Source organism: Mytilus trossulus, chromosome 3 (genome assembly GCF_036588685.1).
Source record: "Mytilus trossulus isolate FHL-02 chromosome 3, PNRI_Mtr1.1.1.hap1, whole genome shotgun sequence".
In the NCBI taxonomy this organism is placed as follows: domain Eukaryota; kingdom Metazoa; phylum Mollusca; class Bivalvia; order Mytilida; family Mytilidae; genus Mytilus; species Mytilus trossulus.
The window spans coordinates 80,025,607-80,042,513 of record NC_086375.1 but is presented as its reverse complement, the minus strand read 5'-3'; the positions used below and the strand labels follow the sequence as shown (position 1 = coordinate 80,042,513).

The 16,907-nt window shown below is 32.7% G+C and overlaps 1 protein-coding gene across 1 annotated transcript in view; it reads left to right on the top strand.

The window, feature by feature from the left end:
* LOC134712570 (alpha-latrocrustotoxin-Lt1a-like) overlaps positions 1-16,907 on the top strand; it is an 83,648-nt gene that overhangs the window by 3,990 nt on the left and 62,751 nt on the right. Inside the window, exons 2-4 of the mRNA XM_063574269.1 lie at positions 7,047-7,128; positions 12,904-13,084; positions 15,141-15,449. Coding sequence (XP_063430339.1) covers positions 7,087-7,128; positions 12,904-13,084; positions 15,141-15,449 — 532 coding nt within the window. The 5' untranslated portion in view covers positions 7,047-7,086. The remainder of the gene's footprint in view (positions 1-7,046; positions 7,129-12,903; positions 13,085-15,140; positions 15,450-16,907) is intronic.

Genomic DNA, 16,907 nt, shown 5'->3' with positions numbered 1-16,907 from the left:
TACTTTAATACGAATAAGGGCATTCTGTTTGAATTACTCAAATGGTTCTCAGAATTATTTTGTATAAACATAATCTGAAACTTGGTAAATAAAGAACTATTTACACAAAAAATGATTTTTCGGATCGTGAAAGATCACGTACCGCAGTTTTGAAGATCGTGAAAAGGATCGTAAATGATCTGATGCTACGAAGACGTTCAAATTATTCTTCAATTATATCATAATTAATATTTGTTATTTATATTGAGAAAAGCTATATAGGTCAACATCCGCAATAGGTTTAAGCTTTTCAAGTTATTAATATTTTCAGAAAATGAAATGTAAAATAGTTGGATGATTGTAGGATGAAGCTTTTTATTGTCATGTGAAGTACTCACTTATTACGAGTTATAGCTAGGAGATACCCACATTTTGTAAATTGGATTCTATAAACTACATGTTCGTCAGACAAGATTCACCTCACCCCGAATTTGCCTTATTTCATGGATGAAGATTCATTTTTGTGGTCAAATCCGTATCACGGATTCGTTAAGCTTTAGGATATTTGTCTGTTGTTATGATTGTGAGGTGTACATGTTCTACTTCTGCAAGGTTTCAAATAACATCGAACTCATTATCATGCATCATTCGTCAATGCTCTGTAGTATATAGTTAAATCAATCAACATCTGCGTTGTATATACAGAACTTAAGAAAGTACTGTTGCACAACATGTTGTCTAGCTTTTTGGATATATACCTGTATGCTATAGCGCCATGGTATTTCGTGTATGGTGTACATGTCTTTCTACATGTTTCATATATGACCATGATGACGTCAATTGTATTTGATATATTGAATAATATCAATATGTCTATGTCTGGCTGTCGGTCAGGGTTCATATACTTTTGACCTTATGTTTCGAATTAATTTGCCAAGCATATTAACTTTTGTCAGTTTTTAAGTCACTGTAACGATTGGAACACATTTATTTGGTCTACGGGATATTTGCATAGATATTGTAACATAATATAGATGGTTTTTCGTCTTGTTGATGTTATGTAGTAGTATGTTGGTTGTGGAGTTAGTTGTTCTTTGAAGACCCATTTTCTCTCAACAGAAGAATGACTCTGCGAGAGTTGGTCTTGGAATCTTTCCATTTTTGTGGAAACTAGCTGGGAACATCTTGATGGGAACTAGCTGGGAACAATGCCGACGATGGTATTTGGCATTGCCGCTGGCAAGCCGCCGGGCTTTGTTGCCGATGTTGAGGCAGGCCGGGATCGACTAGCTGACACCTATAAGTTTCAAAATTCAAACTTTTTTAATAAAATAAATAAAAACAAAAATAATACAAAACAGTTACAAACAACAATAAAGTAAAACAAATATTTTCAATTATTTCTTTAACAGAAAACTATAAATATTTTGATAAAACTTTATTTATGATTACTATTAATCATCTTTATTTTAGTTAAACATTATCTAAAAATAATTTACTTTAAATCTTAATACTTTTAAAATCATGACTTACCTATAAGTTTCAAAATTCAAACTTTGACGTCTCAAAGCAGAATTTCTACTTATATAGTAATCATTAAATTATTGTTATGCCAACGTGGCTTTCTTTGTCACGATTTGATTAGAAATTATCTACTATGGTTAATGTCCGAAATAAGGCCAAATGTTGCATAAGTAAATTTTCCATATATAATAGAGAGGTCAATTTGACTTTGGTGATAATAAATAATCTTTAAATGACCAGAGAATTGTTTGCATTATCTAACGGTATACATATTGATTAAGATAATCAAAACCTTTCTTATTCAAATAAAATTTAATTAATAATTCTAACGTCAGCTATGTCCAATATTTATGTCCAATATTTGTCACAATACATCACTCTCCTTAGAAATTTTGGACTCCAAAATATAATAAATAATAAAGAATATTTAAGAGAAATTGTGTAAAACTTTATGTTTACTATATTAATTTGAAAATGGATTTATAACTTTTAATTATTAATGTAAGTAAATAATCAATATCCATATTTAAACCTCAAAACAATATAGAAGACAAGCAATTGAGTGACGAAAAACCAATGGATATATAAACATTTAGCATTTAGTTTTTGATTTTTAAGCGATAAAAAATTTGAACTTATTTTTTAATATTTTTCTCTTTTTTTTTCTTTCTTTTTTTTCATTTTTTAGATTCCTTTATCATACTATTCAATTGGTGTTTTCTTCTTCTTTCATTTGTTTTTTTTTTTTAAATTTAATTGATGTTACGCTGATTAAATACTATTAAGTATTAATCATAAATCGTTGTTGTTTAAAGTTTGTTACACACATGCTTACAAATGAACGTTTATCTTTACAGTTGATGAAATGTAGTTATAAATATAAGAAAAGTGTTTAAACAAAATGTTGCAAAAATATATGAAATATGAAATCTTGAATAAATCTTAAACAGAATTTGATTTTGCTTATTGCAGTCTCTAATTTACTGTCTTATCGTTTTGATGGCGTTCCTACTCTTGAGGTAACCCATTTGTCATTTGATTGTGGCGTCCCTGCTCCTGAGGTGACCCATGCATTTATTTTTGATGGCGTTCCTTCTTGTGAGGTAACCCATTATATCTATTATTCGTGGCGTCCCTGCTATTCAGGTAGCCTGAGCAATATGCTTGCCTACATATGTATATATTAAACTATTATAACTTTGATTTTTCCAAAATGTACAGTAAACGGCAACAAGAATTTGACTAACTTGTTCCTAATAGGTAACTTACAAACAAGGATATTTACGTTACGTAACTCTTAATGAAGTTTGAACCTATTCTTAAAGACGACAGATTGCAAATATTAATATTGACATGCGTTTGAAATACAAACATTCAGTTCTAATTAATATCATTCTGAAAAGTTATTCAATGGATGATTTAAATGAATTAAATTTTACAACATTTTATGAAAAACATAATTTTATAACTTACATGTATGTAGACAGTTTTTTTAGAAAAGTTTTTCTTGAAATTTTAAGACATGAAACGCAATACGATTTGTGAAATGAAAATGAACATTTTGTTTCATAGCTAAAAATTTTAAATTAAAAATTTAGATTTTAAAATAAGCTTTAGATGTACTCACAGTTTCATGAAAATATATGTTTACAATTCAAATACACAATAATATAAATTCAATATTAATGTCACTGATGTTGATAAATGTTCACGTAATAATAAAATGTTCTTTGATAATCAGCTGATGTCGTTGTTCAATGGTGTATTTTGATTATTCACAGATATATCATCTACTGGAAACATATAGAAATAAATAGTCCGAACGGTATAAAAATAATGTCCAATTGTAAATCTTCTGGTTCTAAATGTTGAAACACTGTCTTAGTTTCTGGCATGCTGTAAGATAGGTGTCGATGTTTGGCGTCCAATTTTTTAGTAACGGGCCTCCACCAAATATTATAACAAAAAGAAGGTGAATATTCGGATACTGGAACATGATCTGTTTGATGTTCTTTGATCTTCGGACTCTCGACAACGAACTACATCTGTGAGAGCTGAGTCTGGAATCTTACATTTTGTGGGGGGAACTAGTAGTGAACATCTGCATGGGGGTACTAGCCGTGGACAATGCCTTGGATGGTACATGGCATTGCTGCCGCTGTAAAGGCAGTCCGGGCGTTGTTGCCGATGTAGAGGCAGGCCGGGATCGACTGACACCTATAAGTTTCAAAATTCAAACTTTTTTAATAAAATAAATAAAAACAAAAATAATACAAAACAGTTACAAACAACAATAAAGTAAAACAAATATTTTCAATTATTTCTTTAACAGAAAACTATAAATATTTTGATAAAACTTTAAATGACCAGAGAATTGTTTGCATTATCTAACGGTATACATATTGATTAAGATAATCAAAACCTTTCTTATTCAAATAAAATTTAATTAATAATTCTAACGTCAGCTATGTCCAATATTTATGTCCAATATTTGTCACAATATAGATCTGTATGTCATGGTTCATCTGACCTTGCACTCTTTGTATGAACCATTGACAATCATAATTAAAAAAAAAAGAAGATATGATATGATTGCCGAAGAGACAACTATCCACAAACAAACCAAAATGACACAGACATTAACAATTACAGGTCACCGTATATCCTTCAACAACTAGCAAAGCCCATACCGCATAGTCAGCTATAAAAGGCCCCGATATGGCAATGTAAAACAATTCAAACGAGAAAACTAACGGTCTTATTTGTATATAAAAAAATAAATAAACGAAAACAAATATGTAACACATAAACAAACGACAACCACTGAATTACAGGCTCCTGACTTTGGACAGACAAATTAATAAATAATGTGGCGGGGTTAACTTAAGACAAGTTAGCGGGATCCCAACCATCCCCATAACCTGAGACAGTGGTATAACAGTACAACATAAGAACGAACTATAAAAATCAATTGAAAAGGCGTAACTCATCAGATGGACAAAGATACATTAAGCGCATTAAGCGCATTTGACACTTCTAGTAAAACCCTTCATATTATAGACTTTCCAAAAATTTACTATCATAAGTAAAACAGACGAGACATTACAGCATTTGCGCTCTGGTATTCTATAGTCTGTAGTATATAGTTAAATCAATCAACATCTGCGTTGTATATACAGAACTTAAGAAAGTACTGTTGCACAAAATGTTGGTTATCGTTCAATCTGAAATTACTCATGAAAGATGCTGTTTTGCTGTAATTTTTTGTTTGATGGATATCATTTTGGTTTAAATCTTGCATATCCATATTATTGGTTAAATAGTATCGGTCTGCCTGAATTGCACTTGACCGATTCTCAGAGCTAAATCTTTCAAACTTATCTAGAGACGTTTTTAGTTGTTGTTTTTTTAACTTTCGAGGTAAAGTGTTGAATAAAAAAAATAGTTTTAATGTTCTTCTTTATTAAAATAGTTACAGGCTTCAACCAGTTGCGGGTTTATCAAATGGTAAAAGAAATACTGATTTCTGATTACTAGTAATAAGTCTGGTCACGCATTATCTTTCACGATCAAAATAATGCGTTGCCTGAGCTTTCACGATCAAGTTTGATGGATATTCAACAAATTCAAGGTTTTTATATACAAATTAATGCTTTTAAGAGAAGAACATAACCTTAATTTTACTGTACCATCAGATACACCAAAGATTAAATTTCAAATATATCATGATAAACTGAAATATGACCATTATAGGTACAAAAGGCTGTTATTTGCAATTAATTTCATAGACACGCATTGCGCCTTTTGTGTTTTTTCAAAAAGTACTTCATATTTTCTTTATCTTCTTTCACAGTAATGTAGAGGAAATTAAACCATTTTGACAGACACATATTTTTTTGTTCGGATTTGGTCCGCGTTTTGAAAATTAAGCGATTTTTTCAAAAATTCTGAACTAGAATGTACATTAAATGTCTTTCACGATCCGTTACCAGAACTTTCACGATCGTCTCTCAATACTTGACCGCCGTTAGATATTATTTCACGATCATTTCTCTCGATAAACCGAATGACACCCGTGTTTCATGTCGTCGTCGTCCGAAGACGCATTAAGTTTCCGGACAATAACTTTAGTTTTAGTGAATGGATCTCTATATTTTTTTACCAGAAGGTTCAATACCACTAAAGGAAGGTTGGGATTAATTATGGGGGTTATGGTTTCAATAATTTAGTTTCCTGGTTTTATTGCTGGCTAAACCGCTCACTTGTATGACAGTCGCATACAATTCATTATTTTAAGAATTGAATGCTTCTTTTTGTAAATTTATTGGGTGGTAAAAGCGTTGACCGAAGTACATTTTGTATGAAGCGCGGAAGCGCTTCATTCTAAAAATGTACGCACGGTCAACGCTTTTACAACCCTATAAAGTTTCAAAAAGAAGTATTCAATACTTATAATTACATTTTTTTAGCTAAAATCATGAAAACACGATTTTTATCCAGTTTTATTTAATTCACCTGTGCACTTTTTTGTGGGAACTCGTGTCATCATGCATGATAAATGTTATTGTCTGATGCAATTGTTTACGGAATAACATGTTAGCCAATCAGAATAACGTATTATAATGAAACTTACAGCTAATGTAATTATACACATGTATTGGCAGCGATGTATGATCAAGATAAACAAACATAATAGGTAAAAATGTTAAACAATAGTGGTACATCAGTCAACATTTAAAGAATGTAAAATTTATTCTGTCTATGAAGAAATACATGTAACATAAAAAATGTGGTGCATTCTGAATAACCTGACTAGCCAGTTATTCAAAAGTATGCATCACTTTTTTATGTTAATTCGAATAGATAGAAAAAATAAAGTCATTCCTAATAAATTAATTCTAAAAGGAGTAAATAGTGATAAACCGTTGATAATGTCGCGTTTACGTGACAAAATTGTGACTATCTGATGAGAGACAAATTTTTTTCAGCCAATCAGAAGACGTGTACCATCCTAAATTTAATTATTGTGTAATAATCGTAATCATTATAAAAACAAACAAATATGTAACAAAGAGACACAAAAATGTATATAGGCAACACATGTGTGTCTGTGCATTTAAAACATATTATTTTTATTTTATTAACCATGACTTACTGATTGCGTAATTTATAAAATTGAGAAAGGAAATGGAGAATGTGTCAAAGCGACAACAACCCGACCATAGAACAGACAACAGCCGAAGGCCACCAATGAGTCTTCAATGTAGCGAGAAACTCCCTTAAACAAATATGTATACTAGTTCAGTGATAATGTTTGATTGATTAATATGAGGAAATGATTTTGGGTTAATATGATATGCAGTATGTGGTCTGTGTTCTGCATTTACATACTTTATGCTCGGAGTTTTTTTCTACTATCATATACATTTACTCCTTCAAAAATTTAAAATACCAAAGACAATTGTCTGTCAGATCTTTTATGGAAAATTATAAGATGCTTTTAATATGAGTTGCTAATTATGGTTTTAAATTTCTAATTATAGGACGGATGTGAGGTATCCAGTTTCAATTTATAAGTGAAAGATGCTAATGACGTTTCTCTTTCAATGTTGTATTATTTCTCTGGTAAGCTTATATTTATCGTGCTACATATTGTATAACAGACAGTATAAAGTTGCTTAAACTCTAAAGTCGGTACGGAATATTTGTTTTTAGCATAGTAGATAGGAAAATTTACCGAACTCGAATGCGCGCGTCACACTGTCCCGATTTTTATATACGATGGACACCCGAATGCGAAAATTGTAAGTTCGTCCGATGTTGGTCCCGATCTCGTTAAAATACCAAAAAGTGACCGAAGCAAGTACGATGAATAACGAAGTCTATACGATGGTGCCGAAATTATATATGATAGCAAAAGATGGACATATGAAGGTTAACCGAAGACGGGTATTCAAGCTTCATATCTCAGCCGAAGCCTACACGATGGATCACGAAGGCTACACGATGGATTACGAAGGCTACACAATGGATTACGATGATGGCGCGATGGACATACGATGTCTAAAAGACGTCGTGTACAGCTTACTACATGTAAGTTGCGTGTAGATACAATTGTAATGAAACTCTAGAACCAAAATGCTCATAACTTGGTATGATGTTACTCGTTAAGAATATCTTAAGCGCTATTGACTTTGAACTTCAAAGGTCAAGGTCACAGTGGCAGTTTTAATACAAGGCAATATCACCCTTGTGGACACTCTAAAACCAATATGCTTCAACCACATTTGGTATATTGTTCCTCCTTGTAACATGATCTGACATTTTTTACGTTCAAGGCCAAAGGTCTTGCAGATGTACGTGTTTTTTCCCTTGAAATAGCATAATACACCGGAAATTGGTTGCTCATTGTTTTACCTGCTGGTTCTAAAGACAATATTAAAGGTATTTCCAGTTACTGAATGTTTTGGTTGATTTCTTAAAACATAGTTTATGTATCAAATATGCATATTCAATTTACCATTTTCTGCATGTGTCATATACAAATAAAGTGTCCATATTTGTCCCCAATATGTTACATATGAGGGGTTGCCACGCTCGGCATTGCCTTGTTTGAACTGTAAAATGTGTGCACTAGTTTGAATAATCACCCTAATAATGCCCATGTTTACTGATCTATCTTAAAGGTAAGGTAATGGGTTCTTTGATCCATTTTATTCAAATAGAGCTCTTTTGTTGGTGTACGAAGCGCGTTTATGATTTTCATGATGATACTTGAAATGAAAAATTGATAAAAAATAATATTTTACTTGTAAAGGTAAATCCTGAGCCTGTAATAGCTGCTCTTCTTGTTCCATTTGAGTTAAGAGAAACAACGCTGTCTTGTCTCATAGAATCATATGATAAGAGCTCAATGTTTTGTGAACGTCTTTCTTGACTGTCGTATTAGACTGACCAGTGCATATCACGCATGGCACTTTAAATGTATTTTAGCGCGAAAATTAACTTACATTTAGCTGGATTTATTGCCTTCGTAGTTGCATCTTGTCGCATTCGTACTTTTATTCGATGGCAACACGACGGGATTACGAGGTCTTCACGAAGTCGTGTTGCCATCGTAAGACCTTCGAGTAGCTTCGTGATTCATTCGTGTAGACATCGTAATGTCAAAACTTCCCGATGGAAACGATGATACACGAATGCGATACGATGTTCAAAGATGCATTCCCGGTGACATTACGATAGTGAGGATGGTAATACGAACTCAATACGAAACCTCAACATCGGACGCACCTTCGGGTATTTTTTAACATGTTAAAAAATTTAGAACCCTTCCCGAAGTTGTCTCCGAAGGCTAGAAAAAGTGGCCGATTGTTCTACGATGGTTAAAGATGGCACTACGAATAGCCCGATCTGGATACGATCAGTCCCGATTTTGAAAATTTCCAAAATCGTGTTGCCATCGCCGTAAAAATCGGGACAGTGTGACGCGGGCATAAGGAAAGTTCAAAACGAAAGTTCCTTATGCCCGCGTCACACTGTCCCGATTTTTACGCCGATGGCAACAAGACTAAGGAAATTTTCAAAATCGGGACTGATCGTATCCAGATCGGGCTATTCGTTGTGCCATCTTTAACCATCGTAGAACCATCTGCCACTTTTTCTAGCCTTCGGGGACAACTTCGGGAAGGGTTCTAAATTTTTTAACATGTTAAAAATTCCCCGAAGGTGCGTCCGATGTTGAGGGTTCGTATTGAGTTCGTATTACCATCCTCACTATCGTAATGTCACCGGGAATTGCATCTTTGAACATCGTATTGCATTCGTGTTTCCATCGTTTCCATCGGGCAGTTTTGACATTACGATGTCTACACGAATGAATCACGAAGCTACCCGAAGGTCTTGCGATGGCAACACGACTTCGTGATGAACTCGTAATCCCGTGGTGTTGCCATCGAATAAAAGTACGAAGGCGACAAGATGTAACTGCGACGGTAATAAATCCAGCTCATTGTAAGTTAATTTTCGCGCTAAAATACATTTAAAGTGTCATGCGCGATATGCAATGGTCAGTCTTATACGACAGTTAAAAAAGACGTTCACAAAACATGGAGCTCATACCATACGATTCTATGAAAACAAGAAAAGCGCCAGCGTTGTTTCTTTTAATTCAAATGGAACAAGAAGAGCAGCTATTACCGGGTCAGGATTTACTTTTACAAGTAGAATATTATTTTTTGTCAATTTTTCATATCAAGTAACATGATGAAAATCATAAACGCGCCTCGTACACCAACACTGCAGGTACAAGAATATAGGGAAACCAACTTTTTCTTCATTATTTTGATTTTTTTATGTATCGTCTGAGTTGTTGTCACATGAATGTTTACTCCATAATCATTTTGTTTTCTATATGTCATATTTTGCCGCATTTGTTGCATTCCCCACATCCTTCCTTTTGATTATATTATTATGATATTCTCCTGGAAAGAGCTCTTTTTGAATAAAAGGGATCAACGAACCCATTACCTTACCTTTAAGATAGTCAGTACACCTGGGCATAATTATGGGTGATTATTCAGAATAGTGCACACATTTTACAGTTCAAACAAGGCAATGCCGAGCGTGGCATCCCCTCGTATGTAACAAATTTGGACAAATATCGACACTATATTGTATTTGACACATGCAGAAAATTGTAAATTAAATATGCATATTTGATACATAAACTATTTTTTTTAGAAATCAACCAAATCATTCAGTAACTGAAAATACCTTTAATGTTGTCTTTAGAACCAGCAGGTATAAAAATGAGCAACCAATTTCCTGTGTATTATGCTATTTCAAGGAGAGAAAAACAAGTCCATCTGCATGACCTTGACCTTTGGCCTTGAACGTAAAAAATGTCAGATCATTACAAGGAGGAACAATATACCAAATTGGTTTTAGAGTGTCCACAAGGGTGATATTGCCTTGGATTACAACTGCCACTGTGACCTTGACCTTTGAACTTTAAAGTCAATAGAGCTTAAGATATTCTTAGTGAGTAGCATCATACCAAGTTTTGAGCATTTTGGTTCTAGAGTGTCTTTTAGACATCGTATGGCCGTCGCGCCATCATCGTAATCCATCGTGTAGCCTTCGTAATCGCTTGTGTATCCGTGTAGGCTTCGGCTGAGATATGAATCTGAAATACCCGTCTTCGGTTAACCATCGTATGTCCATCATTTGCTATTGTATATAATTTCGGCACCATCGTATAGACTTCGTTATTCATCGTACTTGCTTCGGTTACTTTTTGGTATTTTAACGAGATCGGGACCAACTTCGTACGAACTTGCAATTTTCGCATTCGGGTGTCCATCGTATATAAAAATCGGGACAGTGTGACGACAAAATCAAATCGTACGAGTAATACGAATGGAACACAACTGTCACATTTCTTACTTGGTACTTGACATTACTTATGATGATAACAGTCGCTAAACCTTGTTTTATAGCTAGATTAAACTCTCCTTTTGAATGACAGTCGCATAGAATTCCATATTATTGACAACAACGTGTGAGCAAAACAAAGAAACTATTTTTAAAAAGCCAAAAAGTTGGGGAACACTGGTATATCTTAATCACTATAAAAACAAACAACTATCTCAATAAAGAAGAAAAATAGCATATAGATAAAATACACATAGGACTAAAATATACAAAGACAAATAAAAAGAATATTATAAGTAGCTAGAACTTATAATACAAGACCATAATGTATTTTTTGTGAAGTTGATACTGTATATTTATATAAAAAGTTTGGATTGTAAATAGAAAGAACCTCATCAATATATTTGAAGGTGAAATTAAATTATCTGATTCTTTGATCTTTTTGTGAAAAACAAGAGTCTGACGGAGCTCCGATGCATATGAAAAAAAGAAGAGATCAGCAAGTACAGGCTAAAAAATCGTTTCCGTATGAAAGCCGACAGGGTGTTGAAAAAAACTACATAAAAATGCAACAAACATATTTTCACTAAGAAAATCCAGCATACTGATTATTTGTTCTTCTGTGTGGCATGTTTTTTTTTTATCTTTCTGTTCAATGTTTATGAAATATGCCATATGGTAACTTAAGCTAAAGATTTTAAAACGCATGATACTTTTTTCATAATGATAAGCATTAATTCTTTAAGATGATTTTTCAATTTTGCATGGGGAGTGTTGGTATTAAAGGTTTGACAATTCAAAGGTTCTGATAAACTAAATTTTATAGAAAGATCGCTCAGAGATTAAAAGAAAGATCCTTCAGAGATTCATAAAGAATCAACATTCAATTTTATTTTTAATCCATACGTTGTTATTTTCGCAATGAGAGTGAACAGCTTTACATAATGTTCAATGACCCTCTTTAACTGCAAACATATTTTTGTCATTTAATGTAAAATTTCGTTGTGGAACATGCAATTGAACTAGCAATGTGTGTACGACATTCGGTGAAGCTAAGGTATGAAATACGAATCAACCTCGAAGATGAAAATAAATGTGAAGTTAATAGGCATATTAATAAGATGACAACATGAACATTTAAGAGAAAGATGCAATCGTAATGAACAAGGGAGCATAAGCAATAGATATTAATTTGTTAATCATTCTTTGGACTATAACTTGTATATCGTATATTCAGTTTACTAAAACCAATAGTGCCCCCAAAAATAAGTAAGGTTTTGGAGTTTCCATTTTACGGTGTATGCTTTAAAAAAGATAGCACATGCAAATGGAGATGAAAGACTCATAGTCAACTGATAAATGCTTATGTAGTTAATGTCCAGAACTGACACAATATTATCTACTCTGCCAACACGGATGATTACATATCTGTATTTAGCCTTGTAATGTTCCAACTAAATAACGAATTTATTGATTTGTCTTAATAAGAAGTTGTTTATAAGGTAATTAAATGTTATATGTGTATATAGATAAAGGAAGATGTGGTGTGAGTGCCAATGAGACAACTATCCATCCAAATAACAATTTAAAAAGAAGTAAACCATTATTGGTTAATGTACGGCTTTCAACACGGAGCCTTGGCTCACACCGAACAACAAGCTATAAAGGACCCCAAAATTACCAGTGTAAAACCATCCAAACGAGAAAACCAACGGTCTAATCTATATAAAAAGAAACGAGAACGAGAAACACGTATATATACTCAGTATTACATAAACAAACGACAACTACTGTACATCAGATTCTTGACTTGGGACAGGTGCAAACATTTGCAGCGGGATTAAACGTTTTAATGGATTCAAACCTTCTCCCTTTTTCTGAAACAATAGCATAACATCACAACATAGAAAAACACACGATAAAATATCAATTGGCAGACTTAACTCAATCATTTACACTCTGTAGGTGATAACATCGGCATTAGCTACAGGGACTATTGCTCGCGTCCAAAGATGTCCAACAAGAGCAGAACGCAGCAAAATTCATCCTCACCCAAAGTGTAAACCACCTGAAGTTTATCATTGTTTGATAGACGATGAAGACAAATATGTTGAAACATGCAATGAATTTATTCAACTGCCACCAGGTATGTATCATCATTGAAACGTTTTTCTTGCGAAAGCCTATCAGACCAATATCTGACAATTAGAATCTCTGCATCATTTGTTTTTTTTTTTAAATAAAATTTTATCGCGTAAAACATTTACCATAGAAATTGCTGTCAAATATAGTTATGAATATATAAATAACTTGATCTTCCATATGCGAAGCTAGCAGCTACTTTTGTCAAGTTTTAATAATATGATCTCATTTTAACAGCTCATGTACATTTTGCTTTTTACTCAATGTCAGAGGTAGACCATCGCACTTCAGCGTAACAGCCATCGCACTTCGGCGTAACAATCGCAGTTCGGAGTACCATTGCGGTTCCGATTCCTACATAAATATATAAAGACGAGTTGATTAGGAAAATTTACGAATATGATTTATTCACATCAATGAATGAAAATAAGTGCAAACGTGCAGAAGTTACTTTTGAAGTGGTAGTCTTGCTATTCTTGGAGTAAGGAAACAAAATGTTACCCGTGGATGTAAGGTTCTCTCACAATCTGTTATGTTCTGCTTTAACGTAAACAAACCAATAATAACATGTCGTCCGTTCTTGAATTTGTATTCCTTCTGATGATGTGTACATGACTGTTCACAATAGAAAAGTTATAACGGTTATTAGATTAACATGGGATATTTACTTTGAAACGTTGTAAATGTTACTTGCAAGTTATACCGCTAGTAACAATATGAATACGTCATTTTAATAACGTGTAATATTTTACCATGGTGACTTGTGACTGTTTACAATAGACAGATTGTTAGAATTACGTGTATAAGTTGACAATATTGAAAAGAGGGACGAAATATACCAGAGGGACAGTCAAACTCATAGATTGAAAATAAACTGACAACGCCATGGATAAATAATAAAGACAAATATACAAATAATAGTCAAGACGACACAATATAGAACACTAAAGACTAAGCAACAAGACACCCACCAAAAATTAGGTTGATTTCAGGTGCTCTAGAAACGTCATAAAAGTTAACAATTATATGAACGGTACCAATTTTACTGGTTCTGATGCACATTTCGACAACGCGCGTCTCTTCAGTGATGCTTCAGGCAAACAAATAATGAATTATTATACATTGAAGAGCTGCTGAAACCAATAACCAATAGAATCACCGTTCCAATATTTTTCTTATATTAAGGTAGCACAATACAAAGATTTTAGACCTTCAATTCCCCAGTTTAAAAATGCTGTAACTTTCTTTATAATGCTTGAAACTTAGTAAAAGGGGATACCCTGAGAGGATTGATTTAATAATATGTTGTTCCCAGAGCCAATTTTTACAAAAGAGTGTCTCAGAATTTGGATACAATATATAGATCAAATTTTACACCTAATCAAACATTATCTATTTTTATGTAGTAGGGATGTTTAAACTGATTACAGATTAATTAGGGAATGGAATACATTACCGATAATTTTAGACACCATTTTGTAGCTCCTGCTGTGTTGATTCAGATAACATTAAAAATTCGTGTGTCGTTATTGAGATGTCAGAGCTAAATTCATTCAAGTGAACTGCTCAAGCTTTTGCCATAAATTGCATAATAATTGATTACAATATTGTCATAATGATTCCATAACAAAAATATTGCATTGATTTTAAAAGATTAATTTTGTATCTATCTATGTATCATACCTCTTTCATTAATTTATATGCATTCATAAGAAAGAAACTGCATTTTAAAGGTTGGAGATTGGCAGTACAATAATCTTTGTATTGTGGTTCCTTAAAACGATATAATAATGTTGGGAGTAAATTTTAAAAAGCAATTGTGCAAAAGTAATGTTAGGACAATAGTTTAATAACATTTAACAGAAAATGTTACCTCTTGGCGTCATAGAAAAGTACAAAAAGAGGAATATTTCATTAAAGATTGATTTTTGAAATGAGTTTCGGTTGCCTTCTCCTTTCAAAAAAACTGTTCTTCATGTGATATACCTATGTATATTCGACAATATTTATAATTTGCGTTTCGCCTTTAGTTTTAATTGATTTTTTTTTATTTATTTCAGGTAATTACCCACGGTACACATCATTTTCAGAAAGAATATACTATGATCCATGTCCACATTCAAGATACCAACCCTGGCCCATCAAATCCTATGAAATAACGGAATGTGAAGTTGTGAAGTCATTGTGTACTGGGATTGGACAAGTTGCATGTTCTGATGGAAGTATTACAAACGATGCTACGTGTAGCTGTGATTACAAAAATGGATACGTAATGACAGGGCCTGACAAATGTTGTTCACCCGCAGGCGATGATGATTGTTTCTGTAAATATCAACCATGTCAAAGTGATTTACAAGAACTCGACTCAGGTTTGTATGTAACGTTGTTGTCATAAAATCTTAACAATTTTTTCAGTTCGTGTTTATCAAGCAATCGCGACAAGTTCTTAAACTTACTATATGAAGGGCAGTTTGGGTCATAATTTATTTAGTTGCACGTACTCGAGGGAACACTTACATGTAACAGGTTGTTTATGTACCATAGAGATACTCGTTACGGTTCGTTCACGTATCCTGGAGGTACGCGTAAATGTTTGCTCATGCAGCTAACTGCAACAGAAACCTGCCATCCGTTTCCCTGAATAAAAGATTATCGGTGTCAATATAATTTCACTATCCAAACAAATTCCGCCTAATACGTGGTTATCTTAAAAACTAATTCTTATTCACAAAATCATATATGATGAGGTATGCGAATAACCTTTCAAACAGACTAACGATATCTTTTCGTCACTAACATAATTTGCACACAAAACCTCTCTAATGGATGCATTAATATTTTGTTTTACATCATTTATAAATGTACTTGTATCCTCGAATGTTTTAAAAAGGTTCAATAAAAAGTTCATTGTGTATAATGTAAAAATGTTATTCTGTACACGTGAACTAACAGTTTTGTGTACTTGTTGGGTATGCGAACAAATTGTTAAATAACATCTAGTGTACTCAAACAAAGTGTTACGCGTACCACTCGTGTAACAAAACAAATTATGACCCGTATGGCCCTTCATAAAACTCGAGTTAAGGAGTTTAAACGTGTTTTGTCTTTTATTTTCAAAATTATATCATTAATGAAAGAAATGTGATAATAAATGAGTAAATGAAGTATTCAAGCTGAATGAACAGTCCATTTTAAAGTGTTGACTCTGTATGGAGGTTTATATATCTTTAAAACTTTTAAAAATGTTCGACGCGTTCTAAAGTGGGACATAAACAATAATTTCATTTACTAATTACGGTATATTTATAACATTATTACTTAGGAAAAGTTTTTTATTATTGCAAAATATAAGAAATAAGAAGAAAAAACACTTCCCAAAACACTGAATGTGGATTACTTTCTTAAATATTCAAGGCACAGCCTATTTCAAGGCAAAATGTGTTTTCGGACTCAATTCATTCAAAATATTTCATTTTTTTATGATCTTTTCACTTAAAGTGGTACCAAACATATTCACTAAAATCAATTTGGCTCGTTTAATTTTCATAAAATATTTCCTTTCATACTTTGACAAAAATATAAAAATTTCATAATATTTGAGCCTACCAATTTATCAGAAAAAATAAACTGGTTATATAGCATTTTGAAAACCCCCACTAATTTTGATCATTGAGAAGCTTAATATTTCCTAAACAACACAACGTAATTAAAACGATCAGCTGATTTTACAGTGTTATGTATCACATTAAATAAGATAAAGTTTTAAAAAAAGAGTACGCACAAGGTAAAAGGTGAATGTGCAACTTTCAATTTTAAGTGTAATACCA